Source organism: Drechmeria coniospora, chromosome 01, assembly GCF_001625195.1.
Source record: "Drechmeria coniospora strain ARSEF 6962 chromosome 01, whole genome shotgun sequence".
Lineage (NCBI taxonomy): Eukaryota > Fungi > Ascomycota > Sordariomycetes > Hypocreales > Ophiocordycipitaceae > Drechmeria > Drechmeria coniospora.
The window spans coordinates 10785829-10808282 of NC_054389.1; the positions used below are offsets into that span (position 1 = coordinate 10785829).

Consider the following 22454-nt stretch of genomic DNA (forward strand, 5'->3'; position numbering starts at 1 on the left):
GATGGCAGTTGATGGAGATTCACCGTCGACCTCGCCGAATTCCAACGACCATGACAATCGTTTGTTGTCCGCCGTCGCGTGGATCGCTTTGGCGGTTGGTCGACCTTTGTAAGTAAGCGCGAGTCGCTGTCCTGTTCTGACCACTCCAACGGGCCGCCAACCGATGCTGCAGCGCATGTGCCAATGACTAACCCTCCAGAGGCAAGCACCGACCCCGCCACCTTGCAAGTACTTACAGTAAGTACTGTACTTGTACTTCTATATAGCACTCGCGTACTTGCACTTCTATACAGCACTCGCGTACTTGTACTTCTACTTACAGCACTTGCGGTACTCGTACGAAGTACTTAAGTAATTACAGTGTATTACGCAGTACTCCGTATTGATGCGTAATACTCCGTACTTGCACCTACGCCTATGCCGTAGACTACTATGTACTAATATTAATAGTGCATGTAATACCATCAAGGTAGCTGCAGTCTACCAGGCGAGACGAGGCCGAGAACCAGGACTTGGGTATCGCCGCGTAAGAATCGGCAATGCGCGCTGCAATACGGGTACAACGTGCATAGAATTGTACAGCATGGGCTCCGTTCAATCGCAAACATACATGTACCGCACATTAGCACCAAGTAAGTACATGCATGCAAGTACGGTATTACTAAGTAATGAGGCACCTGTATCCGTACCCCGTATCTGTACGTGTACATGTACTTACATGTAGAGTCGGCACAGTACTTACAGTAAGTACTCCATACTGCGAACAACTACAGTACATGCAAGCATTAAGGAGCATGGAGTGCAAGTGCTGTAACCGAGTTCAAGTATACAACTACACCGTACTTGCACTGCACGTACTTGCATGTACTATGTACTGTACGCACGCTAATATGCATATTTACATACATATGTACTTACAAGTAATCATCCCACGCAGACGTGCATACTTGCTTGTACTCCGTTCCTGTGCAGTAATACTTGCTTGCTAATGCATACTGTACATGCAACAAGCATACCGTACGGCACCGGCACCGAGTGGGCTCCATGAGCTGGAGTGAGTGCTCTTTGCGTGCATCCTGTAGGTGTACGAGCTTACGTCGAGTTGAAACAAGTGCGTGCCCAGTGGGCAAGCGACGTCAATTCGACGACGATGACGCGACTGCGGATTGGTCCGATGGCGTGCTCGAGCTGGTGGCTGTTGAATTCACCACCTCCTCCACAGCCGCCCGCTGTCCGCCCCCTCAGCTCTCACCGCAATGGGCGCGCCTCGAACCCCAACGACCGAGTTGCGATAGCCGGCCCAGGAAGCTAGCTTCGCCAACATACATGTGCTGCTGCTGCTGCCTTTGCCTTTGATGGCGCTATCGTCCTGTCGCCGGTTTCGGTCCCCGAGAGGAGAAGGGGAGGGGCAGTGGGATTCGGCGACGGCATGCTGCTTCAGCCCATATGAACCCTCTCCCCCTCCTTGAAACTATTGCCTCACCCTCTCTGCCGTCCAAGTCACACCCGCTCCGCTTCCCCTTCACTGCTACAGGTACACGCAACGTCGGGGCAAGCAGTCTTGGAAACATCAGTCTCCGTAGAAGCAGTCATGTCGGATCTCAGCAAACACTTCGAAACGTTGCAGCTCCATGCGGGGTACGTCCTCCGCTGACCATCCTTCCCCTCGCCGCGACGAGGACGGGGCGAGCAGAGGCGGGAGCTGATGCGTTGCAGCGCCGAGCCTGATCCGACGACCAAGTCGAGGGCGGTGCCCATCTACGCGACGACGGTACGCTGCGTCCCGAGAGCCGTCGTTGGCGCGCGCTGACGATGCCACCCCGCCCCAGAGCTTCACCTTTGATGACTCGGCCCACGGAGCGAGGCTGTTCGGCCTCAAGCAGTTCGGCAACATCTACAGCCGCATCATGAACGTGAGTCGTCCGCCGCCGACCCGAGCGGCCACCCTCTCCGTCGGAGTCGTCGTAGCCGTCCTGACCGTCGCCGCCAGCCCACCGTCGACGTCTTCGAGAAACGCATGGCGGCGCTCGAAGGCGGCGTCGCCGCCCTCGCCTCCTCCTCCGGACAGGGCGCCCAGTTCATCACCATCGCGACGCTCGCCCACGCCGGCGACAACATCGTCTCCACCACCAACCTCTACGGCGGCACCTACAACCAGTTCAAGGTCTTCCTGCCCCGCCTCGGCATCCGCACCAAGTTCGTCGACGGCGACAGGCCCGAGGACTTTGCCGCCGCCATCGACGACAAGACCAAGGCCGTCTACGTCGAGAGCATCGGCAACCCGCGCTACAACGTGCCCGACCTCGAGGCCATCGCCAAGGTGGCGCACGACAAGGGCGTCCCCCTCGTCGTCGACAACACCTTTGGCGCCGGCGGCTACTTTGTCCGACCCATCGACCACGGCGCCGACATCGTCGTCCACTCGGCCACCAAGTGGATCGGCGGCCACGGCACCACCATCGGCGGCGTCGTCGTCGACTCCGGAAAGTTTGACTGGGGCAAGCACGCCAAGCGCTTCCCCCAGTTCGTCGAGCCGAGCGAGAGCTACCACGGCATCAACTTCTGGGAGACCTTTGGCCCCATTGCCTTCATCATCCGCGCCCGCGTCGAGGTCCTGCGCGACCTCGGCGCCACCCTGAACCCCTTTGCCGCCCAGCAGCTGCTGCTCGGCACCGAGACGCTGAGCCTGCGCGCCGAACGCCACGCCCAGAACGCCCTCGCGCTGGCCAAGTACCTCGAGAAGAGCACCCACGTCAGCTGGGTCTCGTACCCGGGCCTCGAGAACCATCCGTCCTACGCGACGGCCAAGAAGTACCTCAAGAAGGGCTTCGGCGGCGTCCTGAGCTTCGGCGTCAAGGGCGGTGCCGCCGCTGGCAGCCAGGTCGTCGACGGCTTCAAGCTCATCTCCAACCTTGCCAACGTCGGCGATGCCAAGACGCTCGCCATCCAGTGAGATTTTCCCCCGATAATCCCCCCCCCCCAACCCCAACCCTAGCCGTAGCCGTGCTCGTGCGATGGAATACGTGCTGACAAGGTGGTCGTAGCCCCTGGACCACGACGCACGAGCAGCTGTCAGACAAGGAAAAGGTCAGCTCCGGCGTCAGCGAGGACCTGATCCGCATCTCGGTCGGCATCGAGCATATTGACGACATCATTGCCGACTTTGAGCAGTCGTTCAAGGCTGCTGCCGCCACCGCCTAGACGGAGAGCTAGGGCTTTGAGCAACGCATTGCGCCCGGCCAAGGATGGTCGAGGCGCCGATGGTGCCTCAGCTTGCCTGTGGTACGCTACGTATGTTGATCGCGTCGGGTGAATGTCCGTAGAAACAAAAACGAAAGCGAAAATGCACATGGTCGAAAGAACGGTTCTCTGTTGCCAAGATGTGACGTGATGGACAAAAAGGATGGTGGGGAAGAAGTCACGGCGCACAGTGTTGGTTGCCCGCTGGAGCCCTTACCGTGCCTTGTGCTGGCGCTGCTGGCAGTACTGCTCAAGTACAGCATTAATAGCACGCCATGACCGCTAAAACTGCTACGTTCAGCGCCTACTCTCTGCACTTCGGTAGCGTCATGAACTGACTGGGGCCTCGGCCAGGAACCGACCGTCTGATTGGCCACGTCTAGCACTGCAGCGAACCTCACCACCAAGCCATGCCATCAGCCTCATGAACATGAATGTTGCCCCGTCCAACAGCATCCATATCAACTCGACGTCCCATTCTGCCAACCTCCGCCGGAAGTAATCATGCATCTCCCGCCCATCCTCGGCGCTCTCGCCACCCTCTTGCTCACCGTCACAGCCCACACAACCACCGACACGACAACAGTCACGATCCTCCTCCCCGCAAACCCCAATCCCTTCACCCTCTCTTCCCGCACGCACGCTACCCTCTCCTCCCTCGGCGTGCACTACGATGCTTCCGTCTCGACCCTCAACGCCTTCGTCTTCCGCAACGTCTCGGCTGGCTCTTACCTTCTCGACGTTCACTGTCCCACCGAGGCCTACCGCCCCTTGCGAATCGACGTCACCGTCGCCGATGGCGTTCAGGCCTGGCAGACATTTAGAGGCAATGAGTGGTCCAACAAGGGTGAGGCCGTCCCCGCCAAAGAAGGCGGCGGCTTTGAGGTCTCCCCCATGGGGAGGAAGACTTATTTTATCGACCGGCCAGCTTGTGCGCAAATCCCCCCCTTTTCCTCCGGCTGAGGCCGTTTGGCCAGCAACCCACTGACGAGCAGGCAGTCTCCATTTTCAGCATCCTCAAGAACCCCATGATCCTGATGGGTCTCGTAAGCATGGTCATATTCATCGGCATGCCGTACCTCATGGACTCTAGTACGTTTCGACTCGTTATTCCCACCCCCAACCCGGCATGCCCGGCGCCTTTCGCTTCTCTGAATCACCTTCGCTAACTTCTCCGCCGCAGTGGACCCCGAGATGAAGGCCGAGTTCGAAGCTCAGCAGCGCAAGGGCCCCATGGCTGCTCTCATGGGCGGCGCCGCGAGCAGTGGTGGAGCGCCGGGCCAGAATCCCCTGGGCGACTTCGACATGGCCGCGTACTTGTCAGGCTCCAGCAAAAAGGACTCGGCGAGCCGCAAGGCAAGCGGTGGTTCGGGTGCGTCGAAGAATCAGGCCGGCAGGATATGAAGCCACAGAGATGGCCTGGGTCGGGAGCCAACTACATGTATATGGTTAGGTCGGCCGACAAAGGCTCTTTACAAACCGAAGCGGGCACGAGAACGGCATATATCGCCCGCCGCCTTGTGCTCTGTGGGTTGAATCGTGGTGCTGGGCTCAAAAATGTGCAGAATGCTTCTCAAAATATCATATGCTCTGAAGGTACAATCTATCCCTGGGCTCTATGTACAGCGAACGAATATCTCCCCATCCCGGAATATCGCAATAATGCGTGGGCATCGCGTCGCATCGTCCATTCATTACATCGGAGGAATATGGAGCTCCCAAAACGCAACGGTCATCTTAGAAGTCGCCGCCGCCGTCAAAGTCGCCACCGCCGTCAAAATCACCACCGTCATAGTCTCCTCCATCAGCGCCATCCTCTGCAATGTCGTGTTAGCAATCCGCATGAGCAAAGGCAAACAAAGGCAAAATCAGCATGGTGGGGGGTCGTCACGTACGGTATCCATCCTCGTATGCCTCCTGCTGCTCGTGGTCGTGGTGGTCATCAATGGCGTTCGCGATGAGGGCGCCCCCCAAGACACCGGCTCCCAAACCAAGCGCGCCACCAGCGAGACCCATGCCCATGGCTCCTCCCATGCCGCCGTTCTTCTTAGGCGGCCTCTGGCCGTACCCGGCGTATCCGGCTTGTCCATATCCACCTCCGTATCCGTACTGCTGCTGGGGGTAACCCCCATACTGCTGCGGCGGAGGCGACTGGTAATAGCCTTGCTGCGAGTTGCTCCCGTAGTTTTGGCCGGAAGCGGAATTCTTGCCCTTGCCAAACAGCTTCCCTATGAGCCCGCTCTTGCCCCGCTGTGCGTCGTCCCGCGAGGGCTGCTGCTGCTGCTGCGAGTACCCTTCGTACGGATTGTTGCTCGACTGTTGAAGGTACGAAGCGGCCGCACCGCCGCCGCCGTAGCCGGCGTTGCTCTGGTTGCCCTGGCGCGCCAAGGCATCCTCTTCGGCCTGCAGCTTAGCGGCGAGCTTTGCATCCTCGTCGAGCGTCGACGATGCCCCTGCGGCAAGGTTGGTGCCGCTTCCCTGTCGGTCTTCGTACGGGTTCTTCTTGCTGTCGGTAGGCTGCGGCGTGTGGCCAGGCTCGTACCCTGGGGGTGGTCCGTCGGGTCCATCTTCGCCCGGGGGGGACACCGGCGCCGTCGGCTTCTCCCATTGCGACTTCTTCGTGTACAGGTTAACGTAAAACCTGCACAATTCTGCGTCAGCCACTGCCTGCAAATTCGCGTGAGGGCAGACCGTATCGGAGCAATTGCGTGCTCGGCCTGACATACCATTCTTTGTATTGCTCATTCCATCGTGCGACCCAGCCGGAGGGCACTTCGGGGGCCTTGGGCGGGGGAGGGCCTGGGGGCGGAGCAAAGTCCTGCATGGCGAGCGGGATTATCGTTGTCGACTCTCTCTGTGATGGCCGGTATAGGAACTCCGACTGTTGGAAGGGCCGACCGCGTGTATGCGGTATCAGATGCTGAGGACGGAAGGGTAGGTAGCGATATGGAAGCCTTTGGGCTGTTGAACGCGGGGCAAGAGTGACGGTCTCTCGAGATTGAGTCGCTTCTCGCAAATAGGTATAGAAGGGTGGTGGGTGGTAGTAGTGATGGGTGGTTGTAGTGATGGGTGGTTGCAGTGATGGGCGGTTGCAGTGATGGATGGGTGGTGGTAGTGGTAGGTGGTAGTAGGGGTAGGTGGTAGTAGGGGTATGAAGGTATGAGGACGGAGAACTGGCAACCAGACGTGGTGGGAGCGTTAGGATTATATTTGGTGACGGATGAAGTTGTTGAAAGCCCTCGCGACTCATGAACTCTCAATCACCATCTCCGAGGGAAGGCGCGGAAGTCGACGGCGCCTGCCAGGTGGGGTTGGTTCCAGCATGCTGCTCCGCCCTCCTCATTGGCTCGCCGGAGAGACGTCAGCCGGCACAGCACAGCCACACACGACCCACCACCGAGGCGACGACGCAACAGGCTCCACCATTCGGCACCCCAAAATTCCGGGGTCCACGGAGAAAGTCGTCATCCGGTGCACCAGCCACACAACCTCGGCTCGCTGGGTGAGGCTGAGGTGAACGTCTCCGAGGAACGGAAGAGGCGAACAAGGCTCGATTTGGGTCACGAACGCGACAGTGCCAGGTCTCCGCTGCATGGAACGCATGTGCCAGATTTCATGTGCGTAATTACTATTCCAAATCGCTGTATCCCGCATGGCGTCATACTTCACTGCAAACTATCCTGGCTCTTCGACAGGCGCGCGCATGTGCAAAATCAAGGCGCGAAGCAACTCAAGCAAAGCCGTCCTCCCCAATCCTGCGCTCTCCGAAGAGGTAGGCCGCCTCGAGGCAGAACCTGCCGTGGCCCCTCTGCATACGCTGCTCGCTTCCGTAGCACACGAGGACGGCGTCGACGATGCCGCTGAGAATTCCCTCCATGGCGCCCATGACGGAGTAGCCGATGAAGCTGGCCATGATGCCGACGACGTAGGCGTACGCGGAGCCTCGGACGCCCATGCCGTCGGGGAGCTGAATGCGCAGCTGCTTCGCCGTGATGACCCATCCGGCGAAGCCAAGCCCCGTGGCCATGATGAGCCTGGTGGCGACGAGGAGCAGCTTCGCCAGGCGGTAGGGAAGCAGGCCGTTCAGCCGGCCGCGGCTTTGCAGGGACCGCGGCGTGAGCGTCGTCGTCGGGATGGTCGGCGACACGACGTCCATCTTCTCGAGCCCCCTCGCCGAGGTCGCGAGGTTCTGGGAGTGGATGGCGGCGTACGATATGGTCAGGGGGTTCGTCAGCGCGACAATGGACGTCGGTATCCAGAAGGCCGCCAGGTTCGTCACGGCCGACCCAACCCTCCGGGGCATGAAGAGCAGCGGCGCGCGGACGAGGAGCGACGTCAGGGTCGACTGGCAAACGCTGCCAAAGATGGTCGAGGTCGCGTGCGTGAGGGCGGCGAGCACAATCTCCCTCGAGGGCGTGGCGGGGGCGGCGTTGCGATGGAAGTACCACTGCGAGACGGTCGCGGCCGTCGTCGCCCGGTGGACGGCGTTGATGACGGAAAGGGTCCAGAGGTACATGAAGACGAAGGCGGCGCCGAGCCACCAGCTCGACAGGCGGATGACGAAGCGGACGAGCGACTTGGAGAAGTAGCCGCCCATGAAGACGCGGGTGAACATGACCAGCCAGGCCCAGGTCCAAGCGACGATGAGGGCGAGGGTGCCGAAGCCGACGAGGAGCAGGCCCGGGTTCTGGGCGAGGATCTTGGAGGAGAACTGCAGGATCTCGATGGCCTGCTGGATGGCCTTGCGTCCCTTGACGACGAGCCAGAGCCAGAGGACGCAGGCGGCGGCGGGGAAGAGGGAGACGCATCGCATGACGCCGTCCTGCAGGCTCGAGCCATGCGTCCGGCCCTTGAAGGAGGAGACGAAGGAGTAGAGGGAGAAGGAGAGCATGACGACGGGGACGGCGACGAGGATGACGCTGACCAGCGGCCGGACGAAGGAACGCAAGGCGGCGAGCCAGACGAAGGAGACCAGGACGGCGACGACGGTGTCGACGACGAGCATGTCGAACGACTTCTGCAGCGTCGTGTAGATGGTGTCGCCGACGGGGCTCTTCCGCGGCCACGTGTGCAGCCAGACGAGGACAAAGGTCGACATCATGCCGGCGAAGCTGATGAGGAAGATCCAGGCGAAGAAGGGATCGTGCCGGAAGAGCTCGCCGTCGGTCGGCGGCAGGTTCCCGGCTTGGGCCGGCTCAAACTCTGCCGGGTCCTGCCTCCTGACGCTGCTCACGTCCGATTCGCTGCCGGACGATCTCCGGGCCATGAAGGGCATCCGTTCGGAACGCGGCGCGAACTGCTGAAACGGCGGGGGGCTCGCGTCCGTGGGCGCCTCGCCGCCGAGCAAGGACTCGGGGGGGTCCTCGTCGCCGTCTTCCTGGGAGCTCAAGCCGACGTCGACGAGCTTGCCGTTGCCGCCATCGCCGACAGGCGGCGGCGGCACCCCCTCGTCCTCCTCCGGCAAGGCGTCGCGCACGACGCGAGGTCGGCGCGGGCTCCTGGCGCCGTGCCAGCTGCTGTTGATGCCCCGGTCCATGCCGGGTTGCCTGTACGGGCGGTGCCGGTGCTCGTGCTCGACGTCGTCGCCGGTGCCGTCGTCGAACGAGGTCCGACTGTCGACCGACTCGGCGCTCTCGGCGAGCTTGCTCGCGGCGGCGACACGTCGTGACCGCTGCAGGGCGAAGAGGTCGGCGGCTTCCCGCTCGCGCTCCTCGTCGTCCTCCCGGAACTCGTCGAGCGTGTTGTGAAAGAGGGGGGCGTCGTCCGACGGCGGGGACGCGAAGGCGAGGTTGCTGAATCGAGAGCCGCTGCCGTTCTGTCGATAAGGGCTCGGCCCGTAGGCGCGCGACAGAAACGACCTATTCGGCGCCGGCCCTCTGAAGCCGGCATCTCGCGGGCTTCGGCCGGGGCGGGATGACGGTCCGTCGCCCGCCCGAGCGCCGCTCTCGTTGTCGTTTTGGCCGGCAAAGGTGGACAGCCTCGACTGCGACTGTGCCAGGAACCGCGAGGCGTCTGCGGCATTGTTAGGGGAGGGAACGGCGGCGGCGGGGAAGCAGGCTCGTCAGACGCACATTCCGAAAACATGGTGCCCCCCCGTGCCTTCACCAACCGCACCTCACGTCGAGCGTGGCGCGGCTACGCCGAGGCAGAACGGATGGCGGGCGACGACGGGATGAGAAAGGGCCGGTTGTGATGGAGCGCCGGGCAGGCAGCGTTTGCCGATGACGAATGCACGCTGCCGTCGATGATGGTCGCCCGCTCGTCGTTCCCCGCAAGCTTGCCGGAAGGTGGGGATATCCGGGGAGGGGGGGGGATGGGGATGTTGGAAGGGAATGCTGGAGGGGATGTTGGAGGGGATGCTGATGGGGATGTTGTACGCTGGATGTCGGATGCCGGGTGGCGATGGTAAGATTGAGTGTCACGAACAGGCCGACAGGATCATCGGTTGCGTGAACGAGATGATGTTGTGCGGGAAGAGGCGGTGGGAGGACCTGGTGCAGGCAGTGCAGTGCAGACGGCACCTTGGCACTAAGCGATAGGCACCGACTTCGGTCGTCGGTGCTGGTGGTAGTAGGTACTAGGTAGGGCAGTAGGTACTAGGTACTTAGGTACGACTAGGCCCAGGTCATGCGACATGAGCTGCCTTGAGCAAGTGACCGCTCCATCATCAGGCAGAACGAGGCCCAATGATGGCCGCCGAGGCTGGCTGCACGCGAACAGGTCCCACCTGAATACGGCGCGCGAGGGACCCCGTTCAGGGCTCCTACGACGGTCAAGCGGGCGCCCGGGCGCTGAACGGACAGGCCTGCAGCCTGTGCTGCGGCACCTTGCTACCAGGGATGCCGCACCGGTGCGCTGTGCTGTGCGGGGTTCTCTCCCACCGCGGACGGATGCGGATCGAGCCAACCACTGGGCAGAATCCGCTAGTGACCTCAAGGCCTTGATGACAACGAGCGTGAGGCCGCCACACTTTCCAGGCACATGTGCTCGGTATTACAGCACGATGCTCTCAGGAATGTACATGGACTAGAAAATTCCACTACTTGTGCGGAGTATGGAGTACTTGCTTGTGCGCTTACAGTACATGCACGTTCAAGTTACCGTACCTACACTTCAAGTTACCGTTAGTACCTTGGTACACATACACTCACAATTACATATACTTGCGTGCAGGAAGTAATCCTCCATACCTAGCATCTACAATATCCGCTCCTTGCTCAGCCGTGGGCACCCAAATCATTGTCGGGTCACGTACAGTAGGTAGCATTATAGCAGTAGGTAGGCCGTATCTGGAACGAGCAAGCCCCAGCCGTCAATGCCAGGTTGAACAGGACAAGATGCTGGACAGACTACGTGGTACAGTACCTCTAGTACGGAGTAGTAGTTGTACTAGAGTCTAACTAGCACTGTACAGTAGGTGCTGAAAGCAAGTACAGTGCTGGAGGTACCTTCTAGGTAGTGCTCCGCAGCCAGTCTTGGGTCAATCCTCCCTGAAGTTGGAACCGGAACGGAACCCACAGCGGACGGTCCTCCAACAGCATGAGAGGCCCGCATTGTCATCGCCCATCATAGCCAGTTCGTCGCCCGTGACTTGTATCGACTCTACCTGTAGTAATACGAACGCCTGTATCCGTACATGCATGCAATTCCAGGAACAAGCCCATCCTCTGTCTGCCAGCCGACCTCATCCAGCCATCCCATTCGCATTGCTTTGCTTGAGCCCCCCCTACCCTTCTTTCAACTCCCATCGCTCCCCCCCCGTACCCACCTGTAGGCGGATTTTGGCTAGCATCACTTTGTGTTTTGTCCTCTGCCGGTTGGACACCACGCCTCATCCACCGCCGCCCGACGACGACAGGCGCCAATATTTCCTACGCGAGCCCTCGCAGAACCTCTCCCGGCCCTCCTCCGACCGTCTCGTCCACGACGCCCTCGGCGATTTCGTCGCAGGCAGCCCGCTTGGACACATCTCGCCGCCTTGCCAGGCCCGATGGCGTCGACGCCGTGGGACTTCATCGCCAAGCTCGTCTGCATCGGCGACTCGGGATGCGGAAAGTCCAGCCTCACGATCCGCCTCTGCGAGGGCCGCTTCACGCCCCATCACGACGTCACCATCGGCGTTGAGTTCGGCTCCCGCATCGTCCCCGTCGGCCCGCCCCATTCAAAGGCCTCCCCTCCCTCGAGCGCCGCCGCCGCCGTGTCGGCGGCTGCCAGCGATGGCCTGCCCGAACCGCCCCGCGACACGAGCCACAAGCCCCAGAAGCATATGAAGCTCAGTCTCTGGGACACGGCCGGCCAGGAGACGTACAAGTCCGTCACGCGGTCCTACTTTCGCGGCGCCAGCGGCGCCCTCCTCGTCTTCGACCTCTCGCGGAAGCAGACCTTCCAGCACGCCACCGATTGGCTCAACGACCTGCGCCAGATTGCCGAGCCCGACATCGTCGTCGTACTCGTCGGGAACAAGGCCGACCTGACGCAGCAGGAGGAGAACAAGCGGGAGGTGACGAGGGAGGAGGCCGAGGAGTGGGCGAGGAGGAACGGCATAATGGAGTACGTCGAAACGAGCGCCAAGAGCGGCGAGAACGTCGAGAAGGCTTTCATGAGGGTCGCCGAAAGCATATACCAGAACATTCAAGCCGGCAAGTACGATCTGAACGACAGGAGATCAGGCGTCAAGGGGCCTGGTGCCGGAGGGAACCGCCAGGTCCGGTTGAACAGCGATGCCAACAAGGCCGTCGCCGGTGGCTGCTGTTGACGGGAGGCGGAGAGCGCACCGACCCGCCCTGACCTGCCTGCAACGTTTCGCCGACGTTTCTGCATGATACCCTACAGTACACCACCACAGCGCTTCCCCCCCCCCCTTTCATCATACGTTAGTCGAGCGGTGCGGTAATCCATCACGTGCAGCGCATTCACGCCGGCCCGGCGCATCGATGACTCTACAAAGGGAACGATCGTGGTTGCATTAGACCGAAAGTCTACCTTCTGGGCTGTCTACCTCTTTTCCGAGGCCCACCCTCAATTTTTGTACACTCCCAGCCCAAGCTTCAAAGGGAGCAGATTCCCGTGACATGGCATGCCTAGATTCGTACAAGTACATGCATCGCCGCGGTGCGCAAGGGAGCAACGCTCGCCATGGTCGGGAATGGCGACAACTTCGCTCACCTTCAAATGAAACCTGCACGCCAAGGTCCCGCGTGTCCATGTCCACGTCTCCTCTCCGACGCGCGAGAGACGCGGTTAGTCGCTGATGTTCCAGTTCTTGAACCACATCAGGTAGCTGTATTCCTTGTTCGAGCCCGTCATGCCCCAGCTGATGGGGATGAAAAGAATGTAGAGGCCGATGACGAGCGTGTACAGGGTGCCGTACACGGCGGCTTGGACCGTCGCGTTGCGGTTCCTCGAAAACCAATCGACGAGGAAGCCAAAGGCGAGGATGGCAAAGTACAGGGCCGGATAGTAGTGATGGACGTAGGTGACGCGAGCCATGATGACAAAGGGAAGGTAGTGCAGGAACCATCCGATGACGGGATAGATGCCCGAGAAGTGAATCTGGTCCAGCTCCTCCTCGCTCAGGTCGGTGAAGCCGCGCTGCCACCGCACCAGGTAGCAGGCAATGACGAGTCCCACGACGCCGAGGGCGGCCGTGGTGCCCCAGTAGATGGACGGGTTACCGAGGAGGTAGTACTTGATCGTGTGCTCGTCCCAGGCGCACATGCGGAGGCCGACGTGCAGGAAGGGCCACTGCCACCATTTGGAAGCCAGGTCGTCCTGCTTGTCGGGGTCGGGAACCAAGGCGTTGTTCGACGTCATCATGGCCACGTTGAGATGGATGAAGTCGTGGAAGAACGGCGACTTGTACACGCCGGGGTTACCCGCGGGCACTAGGAAGAAACTTGTCAGCTGCGGTGCGCGAACCACGGTCCCGGCCGAGCGCGCGCGGGGGGAGGGGGGGGGGCCTACGCTTATCGTTCCAGTGGGATTCGACGTTCCAATGCGTGTAGGTGTCGCGAGGGTTCTGATCCATCGTGCAGGTAACCTCAATCTGCCGGAAGCCCCACTGAGGCAAGTTCTTGTTGCCGGCGCGAAGGTAGCAGCCGAGTTGGGTGTGGCGCAGGCGGAAGGCCGTGGTCAATGTGCGAATCCTGTTGCGGTTCCGGGACGCGACATCGCTGATGACCTCGATCTTCCAGTTGTCCTTGTCGTCGCCGATGGTCATGTTTCCGTAGCTCGAGACCTCCTTGTCGCTCTTGGTGACGGGCGCGGCGATGTCGTGCGAGTGCAGGTTTCGTCCCGTCTGTGTGTGGATGAGGCGAGTGATGGTGCCGTCGGCGAGAAAGCGGGGTGGATCGTCGGACTCGTGGATGTAAGGCGGATCGGTACGGATGGGGATGAAGAACCAGTCGTTGTTGGCATCCTTGTGGTGGTAGCAAGTAACCTGCTGCTGATGCGAGCCCTCCGGGTAGGTCTGGACGTGCGAGTGGAGCAGGCCACCGCCGTATCCCATGTTCTTGAGCGTCACGCGCGAACCCATGGCGATTTCGAGGGGGGCATCCATGCCGACGTCGGTGCCGTTCAGGTTTGCCTGGAACAGAGAGCTCATCTGCGCATCGCCGGGGCCGGAGTTGCTGAGGATGGCGAAGTGGAGGGCAAAGGACAGGAGGTAGATGAGGAAGGGAACGACGATGAGACCGACGACACGACTGACGAGGTGGGCGCAAAGTTCCGTCTGGCAAGCGAGTCAGCGAGGGGCGAGCTCCGGGAGGGGAGGTACGACGCGGCACTCACGACAGGCATTTTCGTGTCGCCAAACTTGGTCCACAGGTCCTCGATGGTGTAGACACCGACCATGGCGGTGACGAAGAGGCCGACGAGCTTGACGCTGCAGACGCAGCCGATGCATACGCCCGTCATGAAAAGCCAGAAGAACCACTCCGGCTCGAAGCTGTTGCGGCGATGGCTGTGGAACTTGGCCCAGCAAAGCACGGTGCCGACGGTGCCGCAGAGCAGCATCGAATCCAAGAGAATGAAGCGGCTGATGGTTGTGTAGGAATTCTCGCAGAGCACCATGAGCGTGATGAGCCATACCGTCGGTCGGCGGAAGTTGAGGGCACGAGCAGTGTAGTAGGCCATCGGGATGCACAGGGCGCCGAAGCAGGCGTTGAAGGCACGCATGAAGGTGTAGTCGATTTCCTCGGGATACTTTTCGCCAGATTTGAAATCGAACGTGCCGTTGTAGCCGGCCAGAACCCCGGACAGGCCGACGAGCATCTTGCCCAGCGGGGGATGGACATCGAAGTAGTATTCACGCTTGATGTAGTGGCTTCCGAACTTGCCAAAGCTGCACGTGGCGACGTCAGCGTCCATGAGCATCGGGGGGGGGGCCAAGCCCGGGGGGTGGGGAGGGGAGCTTACTGGGCCTCGTCCCAGGTCACGACGTTGCTGATGCCAATTTTCCACAGCCGGGTGGCGAAAGCGAGGACGGTGAAGAGGATGGGGGCGAAAATGTGCTCCCACTCGACCACGGACTCGATCAAGGATGCTTCCTGCGGACGGTCAGAGGGCCAGGTCTCGGAGCCGACGCTTGCCACACGCACCTTCTTGACGAGCTTCTTGTTGTCTTCCGGCTGGGTTGATTCGGTGCTCGGGGACGTGTGCGGCCCGGCAACGGGTCGGTGCCTGATCCCGTTGCCGACTTCGACGCCCGAGGCGGCGGCTTTGTCGCCAGCCATGAGAGCGGATTGTGGGAGCAACTGGGGGGGGAGGTCACCAGGCCCTCGCCGACGTAGCAAAGATGAAAAACGAAAGGGGAAGAGAAGGGTGAAAAAAGCGGCAAGGCACGACGGACGCAGATGTGGCTCGGGAGGAAACAAGAATTGGGAGTTGAAATACCCAAATGGCCAACAGCCCCGATTCTTCGTTACGACGTGACGGGACTCGACGCGCGGCTCGACAAGCCGACAGTCAGTCAAAGTCACGGGCTTGGGGCTTGGGCCACGGGGAGGGAAGAATAAAAAGAAGCTTGCGAGGAGGAAAATACAATTCTGGAGTGAGTTGAAAGAAGGACGAGGCGGGATATGAGGGCGAAGGGTTGTCGGCTGGGGGAGGATCGCGGTGCTGACAATGGTGGCCCCTTGGACGAAATACGAAAAGGCCGAATGCAGCTCAGCTTCAATAAAATGCCACCTATGCCCTTGTTCGCGGTAGCTTGCCGGACCGGGCGTTGGCTCCACCGAGGCGATGAACACGTCAAAATGCCTGTGGCTTCCCCTCGCTAGAGGCCACTGGGAGCCAGCCACGGCCACGCCACATCCCCTGCTAGGGCGATTTCTCCCTGTAAATCTGTCCCCCTTCCATTCCCCAGGTACCTGCAGGTACACCCGTTCGTGTACTTATTCCGAGAGTAATATGGAGCAGGCACGCCGTAAGTACTCCATACTCGGCTGCACTTCGAGGAACCGGGCAGGCCGGAATCGTCGCATTGCTGCGGATAGGTTCTAAAGATGAACTGCGTCTTTATTGCGAGTTCGGATGCTTGATTGTCTCTCTTTCCTCATCCTAGGTCATCTCGGATACAGTCAGTACTAGTCAAAGTGGGAAGCATATTTTGCTGGTGCACGCTGGGCCTGGTTGTACATGTGGATAGATGTGCACGTCACTAGGTGCATGTACCTGTCGTGTCGGTACAGAGATTCTGACGTTGCGTAAGGAGTACATGCGCAGAGGTACCCTCTAGTACCCATCTGGAGGTGCACACAACCACTCGTGCTAGTCTGTCTACCTACTGTAAGTACACCTTACATACTACCTGGCATATATGTGCATATATGTGCAAGCCTACAGTGCGTGCTCCTAGTTCCCGACTGGCCAATATAGAAACGTGTTCCTTGCCAAGGGTTCGTGTCCAAGGTGCTGTGAGAATGTAGGTAGGAGCTACGGGTTTTTGTATGAGCACACAAGGGCGTGTCGATACTTGGCGTTGCGTTCTTGCCAACAAGTCATGCTCCGTAAGTACATTACGGAGTAATTACACAGTATATTACAGCTGGCCCCCCTGCCAAACAATACCCCAGTCTCCGACCGAGAAAATATTTGGATCCGGGCCGCGGAAATAAACACCACGATGGCCCACTGCATACTGTAAGTACTAACGCATACATGTGCGAGAGCATACACGTGAGGTACTATAATTAATGCTAACTGTACAGTACATGCAAGTAAGTACCTGTAAGCATTACTGGGTATACACGCGGACAAGAACTCCGTACAACTACCTAGGTAATGCAGTAAGTACATCTACACTAGTAATGTACGGAGTACACCTACTTACAGTATAAGTATTGTACATAAAGCACTTGTATACAGTGCAAGTAGGGTGCTGTGTGCTTATACAACTACTGCAAGTACTGTACACGTACTTACAAGTGTGCACCCATTTTCTCCGCTAGCCTTGGCCATCGAGCGTGGCGAGTAGCGACCCAGGCCAAGGTACGGTGTCGTATTGGCCGGGGGTGGTCAGACGAGCATCGAACGTCTGCGCTGGTGCCTTTCGATTTTTATTCCACATGACAATTTCCCAGAGGGCACGACTTCCACGGCCAACCGCCACAGGAGGATGGTAACGCTACGGAACGGCACTTCAGAACGGCGAGTTCTTATGCCCGTCGTTGCCATAACAGGATGATGCGATATCCTGTCGACGCATGACTGGCGAGAGTTCTCCAGCGAGCATTACCGACAGGAAAAGGTTTGGACGGGCAATGGTCGGCCATTCTTTCCAATGCCGGTTTCGCCATCTTGTTCGTGGTCTTGTTCCTGGCTATACCCGAGGAATTGAACGAAACTACTCGGACAGGCCTTCTCGGGAACCAGTGAGTGGCAGCATCTTCGGCATACGACACGCGCCCGCCTGCCACATGCCCAACCGAGTACCTGCGGCGAGGTCGCTGAAGCCTGGCGGTCACGGAACGGCCCGTGGCATCGGCGTGATGGTCGTGGTTCATCAATGCAAATGTTGGCGGTCAATGACTCGAGATGTCTCTCTCCCTCGCCGCCTGCTTCTCCAATGCTAACCAGGTTAGTACAACTACCTGTCTCCTCACCTACAAACACCACATGCAGTAATCGGTACCTTGGCTAACATGAACGGCCTACAAAGTATGAGTCCGAGCACTCCTCCGTACGAGCGGGCAGCCCGTAACGGTGAACAAATCGTTGCGATGGGTGGAACATCAACGGGTGCGGAGCACTTACCAACCATAAATAAGTACATGCGCGTGAGTGAAGGGCTAATGCTAATGCGTTGCTGCACGGAGTGCTGTAGACAAGACCCAAATGGTATTGGGGTATTAAGAGCATGTAGCTCCTGCTACTGCCATTCTTTCACGTGACGCTCTTGGTTGCTTCTGTTCAAGGCCAGGTCGTGCACGCTTTCAGGCAGCCCAGGCCGGCCGTACTAGTTACCGGCGCACGCAGCATGTGATTGATGGCGCATCCAATTCACCTTCACTAGCGCCTTATGTCATCCCAAATCAATTCGTACCATAATAATACGGAACATCAATCCGCTCCTTCTCATCCCGAGCATCGGCTTCTTCCCCTTCGCACCCACCACCTCGAGTCAATCTATCAGTGATGTCGACAGCCTTCCTCTTCCCCATCGCAGCGAGATAGTATTGCGGCACTTGCGAAACGAAGGCGATCCTTCGCGCACCCCTCACTGTCCCAGGTGTGTCATCGTAGGTAATATCAAGGTCATTCCGGTGTTGGCCGGCTTCTGGCGGCCCAATGTCATCTCTCGTCTCCGAATTCATCATCAACCCTGTACTGCGCCACGCACGACGATTTTCGGAGATATCTCTGTCGGCCTTCACCGCCGAAGACGAGTCTGCAGAGTCCGCCGAACCTGCAGAGCCCGCAGCCACCGCACCTGCTCCGCAGGAGGCGACCCCTGACGCCATCGCCACCCCCCCCCAGACACCCCGCTCCAGACCCCTCAGCACGTCGACGGACGAGACGAGAGTTGGGGACCTCGGGGCCAGCCCGTCGATAGAAGATGCTCCTCTAGATCATCTTGGCTTTCCCTTGGTCCCCAAGAAGGCCCGTGCGGCCATTCCCGAGGATGACGGCATGCATGAGCTCAGAGCGCGGATCCAGGCCATCAACGCCCGAGATATCCCCCACTCCGACAAGGCCAGGCTGATGCACGACATCCTGCTGGAAAAGTACCGCGCCTCTCAGGTCGGCTTCCACAGCAAAGCGACGCCCGAACGAAGCGAGCCGACGGGGCAGGCGTACGAGCATCTTGCTTCCTCGGGGCCGCTGGAGTCGCTCAAGTTCTGGAACGGGCAGCTGGGCGACTCTGCCTCTCGAAAGTATTTCTTGACCGAGGCCGACATGGCGCCGACGTATGCGCCGATCCGCCAGCCCAAGACGCCGGGAAACGAGACGCCGACGACGGCGCCCTCGACACCGCCCGACGTCCGTCGTCCGCTTGGATGCCAGCATTACGAGCGCAACGTGAAGCTGCAATGTTCCATCTGCAGCAAGTGGTATACCTGCCGCTTCTGCCACGATGCTCACGAGGACCACAACTTGATTCGCAAGGATACGAAAAACATGCTCTGCATGCTCTGCGCAACCCCTCAGCCGGCGTCGGATGTCTGCGTGAGCTGCGGCGAGATTGCCGCCCTCTACTACTGCCACATTTGCAAGCTGTGGGAGAATCGACCGAGCAAGCCCATCTATCACTGCAACGATTGCGGCATCTGTCGCAGGGGCTGGGGTCTTGGCAAGGACTTCTTCCACTGCAAGGTGAGTGCACATGTGCTGCTGCTGCTGCTGGCTGGCTGGCTGGCTGGCCGGCCGTTGACGGGGCGGCGCTGACGCGGAACAGACGTGCCGTGCTTGCATCACAACGTCGATCGAAAGCTCCCACAAATGCATCGAGCGCTCGACGGACTGTGACTGTCCAATCTGCGGCGAGTACATGTTTACGTCGCCGAGACCCGTCGTCTTCATGCCTTGCGGTCACAGCATCCATAAGAAATGCTACGAGCAACACATGAGGGTGTCGTACAAATGTCCCATCTGCAACAAAAGCCTGGCCAACATGGAGACGCAGTTCCGCAACTTGGACGTGGCCATCCAAAGTCAACCCATGCCCCCGGAGTTTCGAGACACGAAAGCGACCGTTTTATGCAACGACTGCTCCGGGAAGTGCACCGTTCCCTATCACTGGTTAGGACTCAAATGCTCGATCTGCCGGTCCTACAATACCGTAGAGCTTCAGATACATGGCGAAGACAGCCAAGAGTTCCCCTCGGCTTCCGGGACATCGGCTTCGGCAGCTGCCGCCGCGCCGCAGCTGCCGCACGATTCTACGCGGCAGGTTATGAATGTCGCAGATGCCCGCGCGGTGGCTTGGGTCGCCAGCAGACGACGGCACTCGTCGCACGGCGTCGAGTTTCAGCACCACGTCCCGGACAGGACCGCCCGCTCCATGTCGCCTCTGACCTCGAGCATGGAGCCGTACTTGAATTCCGTTCCTGCCGATGTGGACTCGGACGACGATATTTTCGGCTTCTGGAGAGGCAACGTGGAGGAAGAAGAGGATGACTCGAGCGACGACCGGGAGTCGGACGACGAGAGTGACGGGCTTCCGGAGATTGAGGACGACGAGGACGACGATGAAGACGAGATCGTTCTCATCGGCCACAGATGATCCCCCCCCCCCCCCCCCCATCGTCCGCGTTGGACTCCTTGGGACGATTGCCAGTCCGCCTTTGGGCTCGCCATCCTGCAGCGTCGGACAAATCAGGGTGCGAGGGGCGCGATTTCTCGCGTGGTTTCGAAAATTTCGTGTTTATTTTGGTTGCAGAGCAAGCGGGTATAGCGATTCTGAGTGCACTGTCATTTCTGGATACATGATCAATTCATGCTCACTTGTCGAGGCATTAAAATATGGAGGGAAATCATCTATAGCAACCAATCATTTGCTGCATCCAACGCCGACTCCATTAAACTCCATGCGCCGGTGGCAACGTGTAGGCACTCAAATCCAGCCTGACACTACCTGGAAGCGGCGTCTTGGCCAACCTGGTGTGCCGCCTCCTGACGCAGCTCCTTGATGACATGCTACGGGAGAATCGAGGGTCAGTATCGACTCCCACCAACGCCGGTGCAGGCGGGTGTAGCTCACAGCCAGTGCCTCGGGGTGGACGCCGCGCTCGATCATGGATATGCAGATGGACAGTGTCTGGCGATCGAGGCGACAATTCTGAAGCAATCGACGGTCAGCATCGAATCAGGGTCGGCGCACAAACAGACTGTGAAGGGAAGGGGAGGGACGCACCAATATTGTGGAAATCTCGTGGAGAATGTCTACGGCTTGCTGCGCCGCGACGCGCTTCTCGGATTCGGGCATGGCGAACGAGCGGGGGAGAGAAGTGGCAAGTCGAGCCTCATGGGATTGGGATGGGCTTTTCGGGCGGTGCTGGTGGTGGTTGTGTCGGTGGTAAGTACCTACAGGCTACATTTACAGTAGGTCGTGGTGGTGGGGTTTGGCGTATGATCTTATAGTAGTAGCACTGTAGCAGTGAGTGAGTGACGCGCACCAGACGCGATTCTTCTATCAATGGCTATGACTATCTGCTCGTACTGACGAGAGGGCGGTTGCAAGCCCATGTCAAGAGTAAATCAAGCAGTCACAAAAAAAGTAGTAGATTCGAGGCCCCTGATGTGTCCATAATCTCAACCTCTTTCCGGGCTCGCTCAGTGATCGGTTGCGAGATGGGGCAAGTTTGGCTGCATGCGAAACGTGATGCACCCATGCGGTGCCGATGCCCATCATTCAAAAAATTCAGCGTGCAGGCTTCATGTTACGACCTCATAGCCTCGACAAACAGTTCCCGCATGCCCTTGAGAAGCACCACCAGCTCTCTCGACTCGTTCACCCTCTCTAGCACCTTCTCCACGGCATCCCGGTCCAGCTTCGGCCGGCAATGCTTCACGTCGTAGTCCCTCGAGCTCGTCACTAGCTCGAACCAAGCCTCCCTCTCCCAGTTCTTCTCGTCGATGTGGCTGTAGACGAACTTGAGCCGATCGTCCTGCCCGGCGCCCTCGATCCTCAGACACAAGTTGGTGATCCAAAAGTCCAGCTCGGGAACATTGAACCGCGACTGCGCTTCCTGTCGGGCCGCAAAGGCGCGCTGGGCAGCGAGACGAGACTCTATCTCGGCTTGTGTCTGTTCGATTTGTTTCTTGAGCTTGTCTCGTGTCGTCGCATGATCGTCCCGCTGGGAGGCGAGCGAGGCGATGGCCGCTTCCATCTCGCGCGTTTCGGCTTCTTCCTTTTCCACCGTTTGCTGATGAGTCGACGTTTTCAACTGAACGATTTCAATCTCCTTCTTCTTCATGCGCTGGTCCTCTGTCGTTTCGGTGTCAGTACCCGACCCTCTCTTGGGTCGGCAGGCAGGTGTGCTGACCTTGAAGCTCGGCGATGTTCATGCGAAACTGGTTGCGCTCCTCCAGTACACGTTTGCGTCCTTGCTCGATAAAAGCGTCAAACTTGGCGCTGAACTTGGCCATGCGGTCGCGCAGCTCGTCGAAGCCAAATTTGACGCTCGGCAGCGAGTCTGCACCAGACAGTGCCACCGGTGCCATAGACTGGCGGCCGAGGCCGGTAGAGCGGGAAGGTTCAAAGGCGGTGGACATTTCCAATACGGGTGCGATAGAGCGTGTGGTGCTGCGGTGTCGCGTGTGTTCAATCAAGAGTGAGGAGTGTCGCGCTCGCTCCTCAGCGTCTTCGATTTCCATCACCTGTGTGTTTACCTGGGCCGTGCTTGTTGCTGGGTCGACTGTGGATTCGTCAGTGTTAGTGGTCGACGCTCTAGTAAGTACCAGTACTGCACAGGTGCGGAGTACTCCGTCCTGTAATTAGTACTCAGTACCCTGACGAGAAAACAATATAACGCCGTACTTAATTACTCGATTATTCAAGACGGATAACTTGTAGTCACGTGAACACGGCCCAGAGCTGCAAGGCCAAGCTCGATTCAAATGAGGTTGACGAATGGATTCAACCAGCCTTCATCAAGGCTCAAAAATTAATTCCAGGCAACGGTGTTGAAGAAATTTCCACATTCATCCGGCTTTCTCTCATGATGAACGCTTGATGAATGCAGAAATTAGGGCTCCCGTCACATCTCTGCTGC

At 59.1% G+C, this 22454-nt stretch overlaps 9 protein-coding genes across 9 annotated transcripts; 4 read left to right on the forward strand and 5 right to left on the reverse strand.

Moving 5' to 3' along the window:
* Positions 1-1446: 1446 nt before the first annotated feature.
* Positions 1447-3201, forward strand: DCS_02868 (O-acetylhomoserine-lyase; the record flags this gene model as incomplete). The annotated part of the gene is made up of 6 exons (XM_040800194.1): positions 1447-1534; positions 1584-1638; positions 1717-1771; positions 1830-1913; positions 1991-2949; positions 3045-3201. 6 exons carry the CDS (start codon positions 1447-1449, stop codon positions 3199-3201), a joined length of 1398 nt encoding a protein of 465 aa, XP_040661077.1.
* Positions 3202-3744: 543 nt separating this feature from the next.
* Positions 3745-4644, forward strand: DCS_02869 (uncharacterized protein; the record flags this gene model as incomplete). Its single annotated transcript, XM_040800195.1, has 3 exons — positions 3745-4171; positions 4240-4332; positions 4424-4644. The coding sequence occupies 3 exons, from the start codon at positions 3745-3747 to the stop codon at positions 4642-4644; spliced, it is 741 nt and encodes a 246-aa protein (XP_040661078.1).
* A 333-nt stretch (positions 4645-4977) lies between these two features.
* On the reverse strand, positions 4978-6064 carry DCS_02870 (uncharacterized protein; the record flags this gene model as incomplete). Its single annotated transcript, XM_040800196.1, has 3 exons — positions 4978-5057; positions 5136-5881; positions 5967-6064. The coding sequence occupies 3 exons, from the start codon at positions 6062-6064 to the stop codon at positions 4978-4980; spliced, it is 924 nt and encodes a 307-aa protein (XP_040661079.1).
* Positions 6065-6970: 906 nt separating this feature from the next.
* DCS_02871 (ctl transporter) lies at positions 6971-9324 on the reverse strand (the record flags this gene model as incomplete). The annotated part of the gene is made up of 2 exons (XM_040800197.1): positions 6971-9252; positions 9312-9324. 2 exons carry the CDS (start codon positions 9322-9324, stop codon positions 6971-6973), a joined length of 2295 nt encoding a protein of 764 aa, XP_040661080.1.
* Positions 9325-11230: 1906 nt separating this feature from the next.
* DCS_02872 (Ras-related protein RABB1b) lies at positions 11231-11995 on the forward strand (the record flags this gene model as incomplete). The annotated part of the gene is made up of 1 exon (XM_040800198.1): positions 11231-11995. The coding sequence occupies one exon, from the start codon at positions 11231-11233 to the stop codon at positions 11993-11995; it is 765 nt and encodes a 254-aa protein (XP_040661081.1).
* Positions 11996-12480: 485 nt separating this feature from the next.
* Positions 12481-14972, reverse strand: DCS_02873 (putative dolichyl-phosphate-mannose--protein mannosyltransferase; the record flags this gene model as incomplete). The annotated part of the gene is made up of 5 exons (XM_040800199.1): positions 12481-13124; positions 13204-13969; positions 14029-14581; positions 14656-14786; positions 14838-14972. The coding sequence occupies 5 exons, from the start codon at positions 14970-14972 to the stop codon at positions 12481-12483; spliced, it is 2229 nt and encodes a 742-aa protein (XP_040661082.1).
* A 3055-nt stretch (positions 14973-18027) lies between these two features.
* DCS_02874 (CHY zinc finger containing protein) lies at positions 18028-19963 on the forward strand (the record flags this gene model as incomplete). Its single annotated transcript, XM_040800200.1, has 2 exons — positions 18028-19053; positions 19136-19963. The coding sequence occupies 2 exons, from the start codon at positions 18028-18030 to the stop codon at positions 19961-19963; spliced, it is 1854 nt and encodes a 617-aa protein (XP_040661083.1).
* Positions 19964-20310: 347 nt separating this feature from the next.
* On the reverse strand, positions 20311-20665 carry DCS_02875 (putative Mitotic-spindle organizing protein 1; the record flags this gene model as incomplete). Its single annotated transcript, XM_040800201.1, has 3 exons — positions 20311-20376; positions 20441-20518; positions 20594-20665. 3 exons carry the CDS (start codon positions 20663-20665, stop codon positions 20311-20313), a joined length of 216 nt encoding a protein of 71 aa, XP_040661084.1.
* Positions 20666-21119: 454 nt separating this feature from the next.
* Positions 21120-22056, reverse strand: DCS_02876 (uncharacterized protein; the record flags this gene model as incomplete). The annotated part of the gene is made up of 2 exons (XM_040800202.1): positions 21120-21667; positions 21726-22056. 2 exons carry the CDS (start codon positions 22054-22056, stop codon positions 21120-21122), a joined length of 879 nt encoding a protein of 292 aa, XP_040661085.1.
* Positions 22057-22454: the final 398 nt, after the last annotated feature.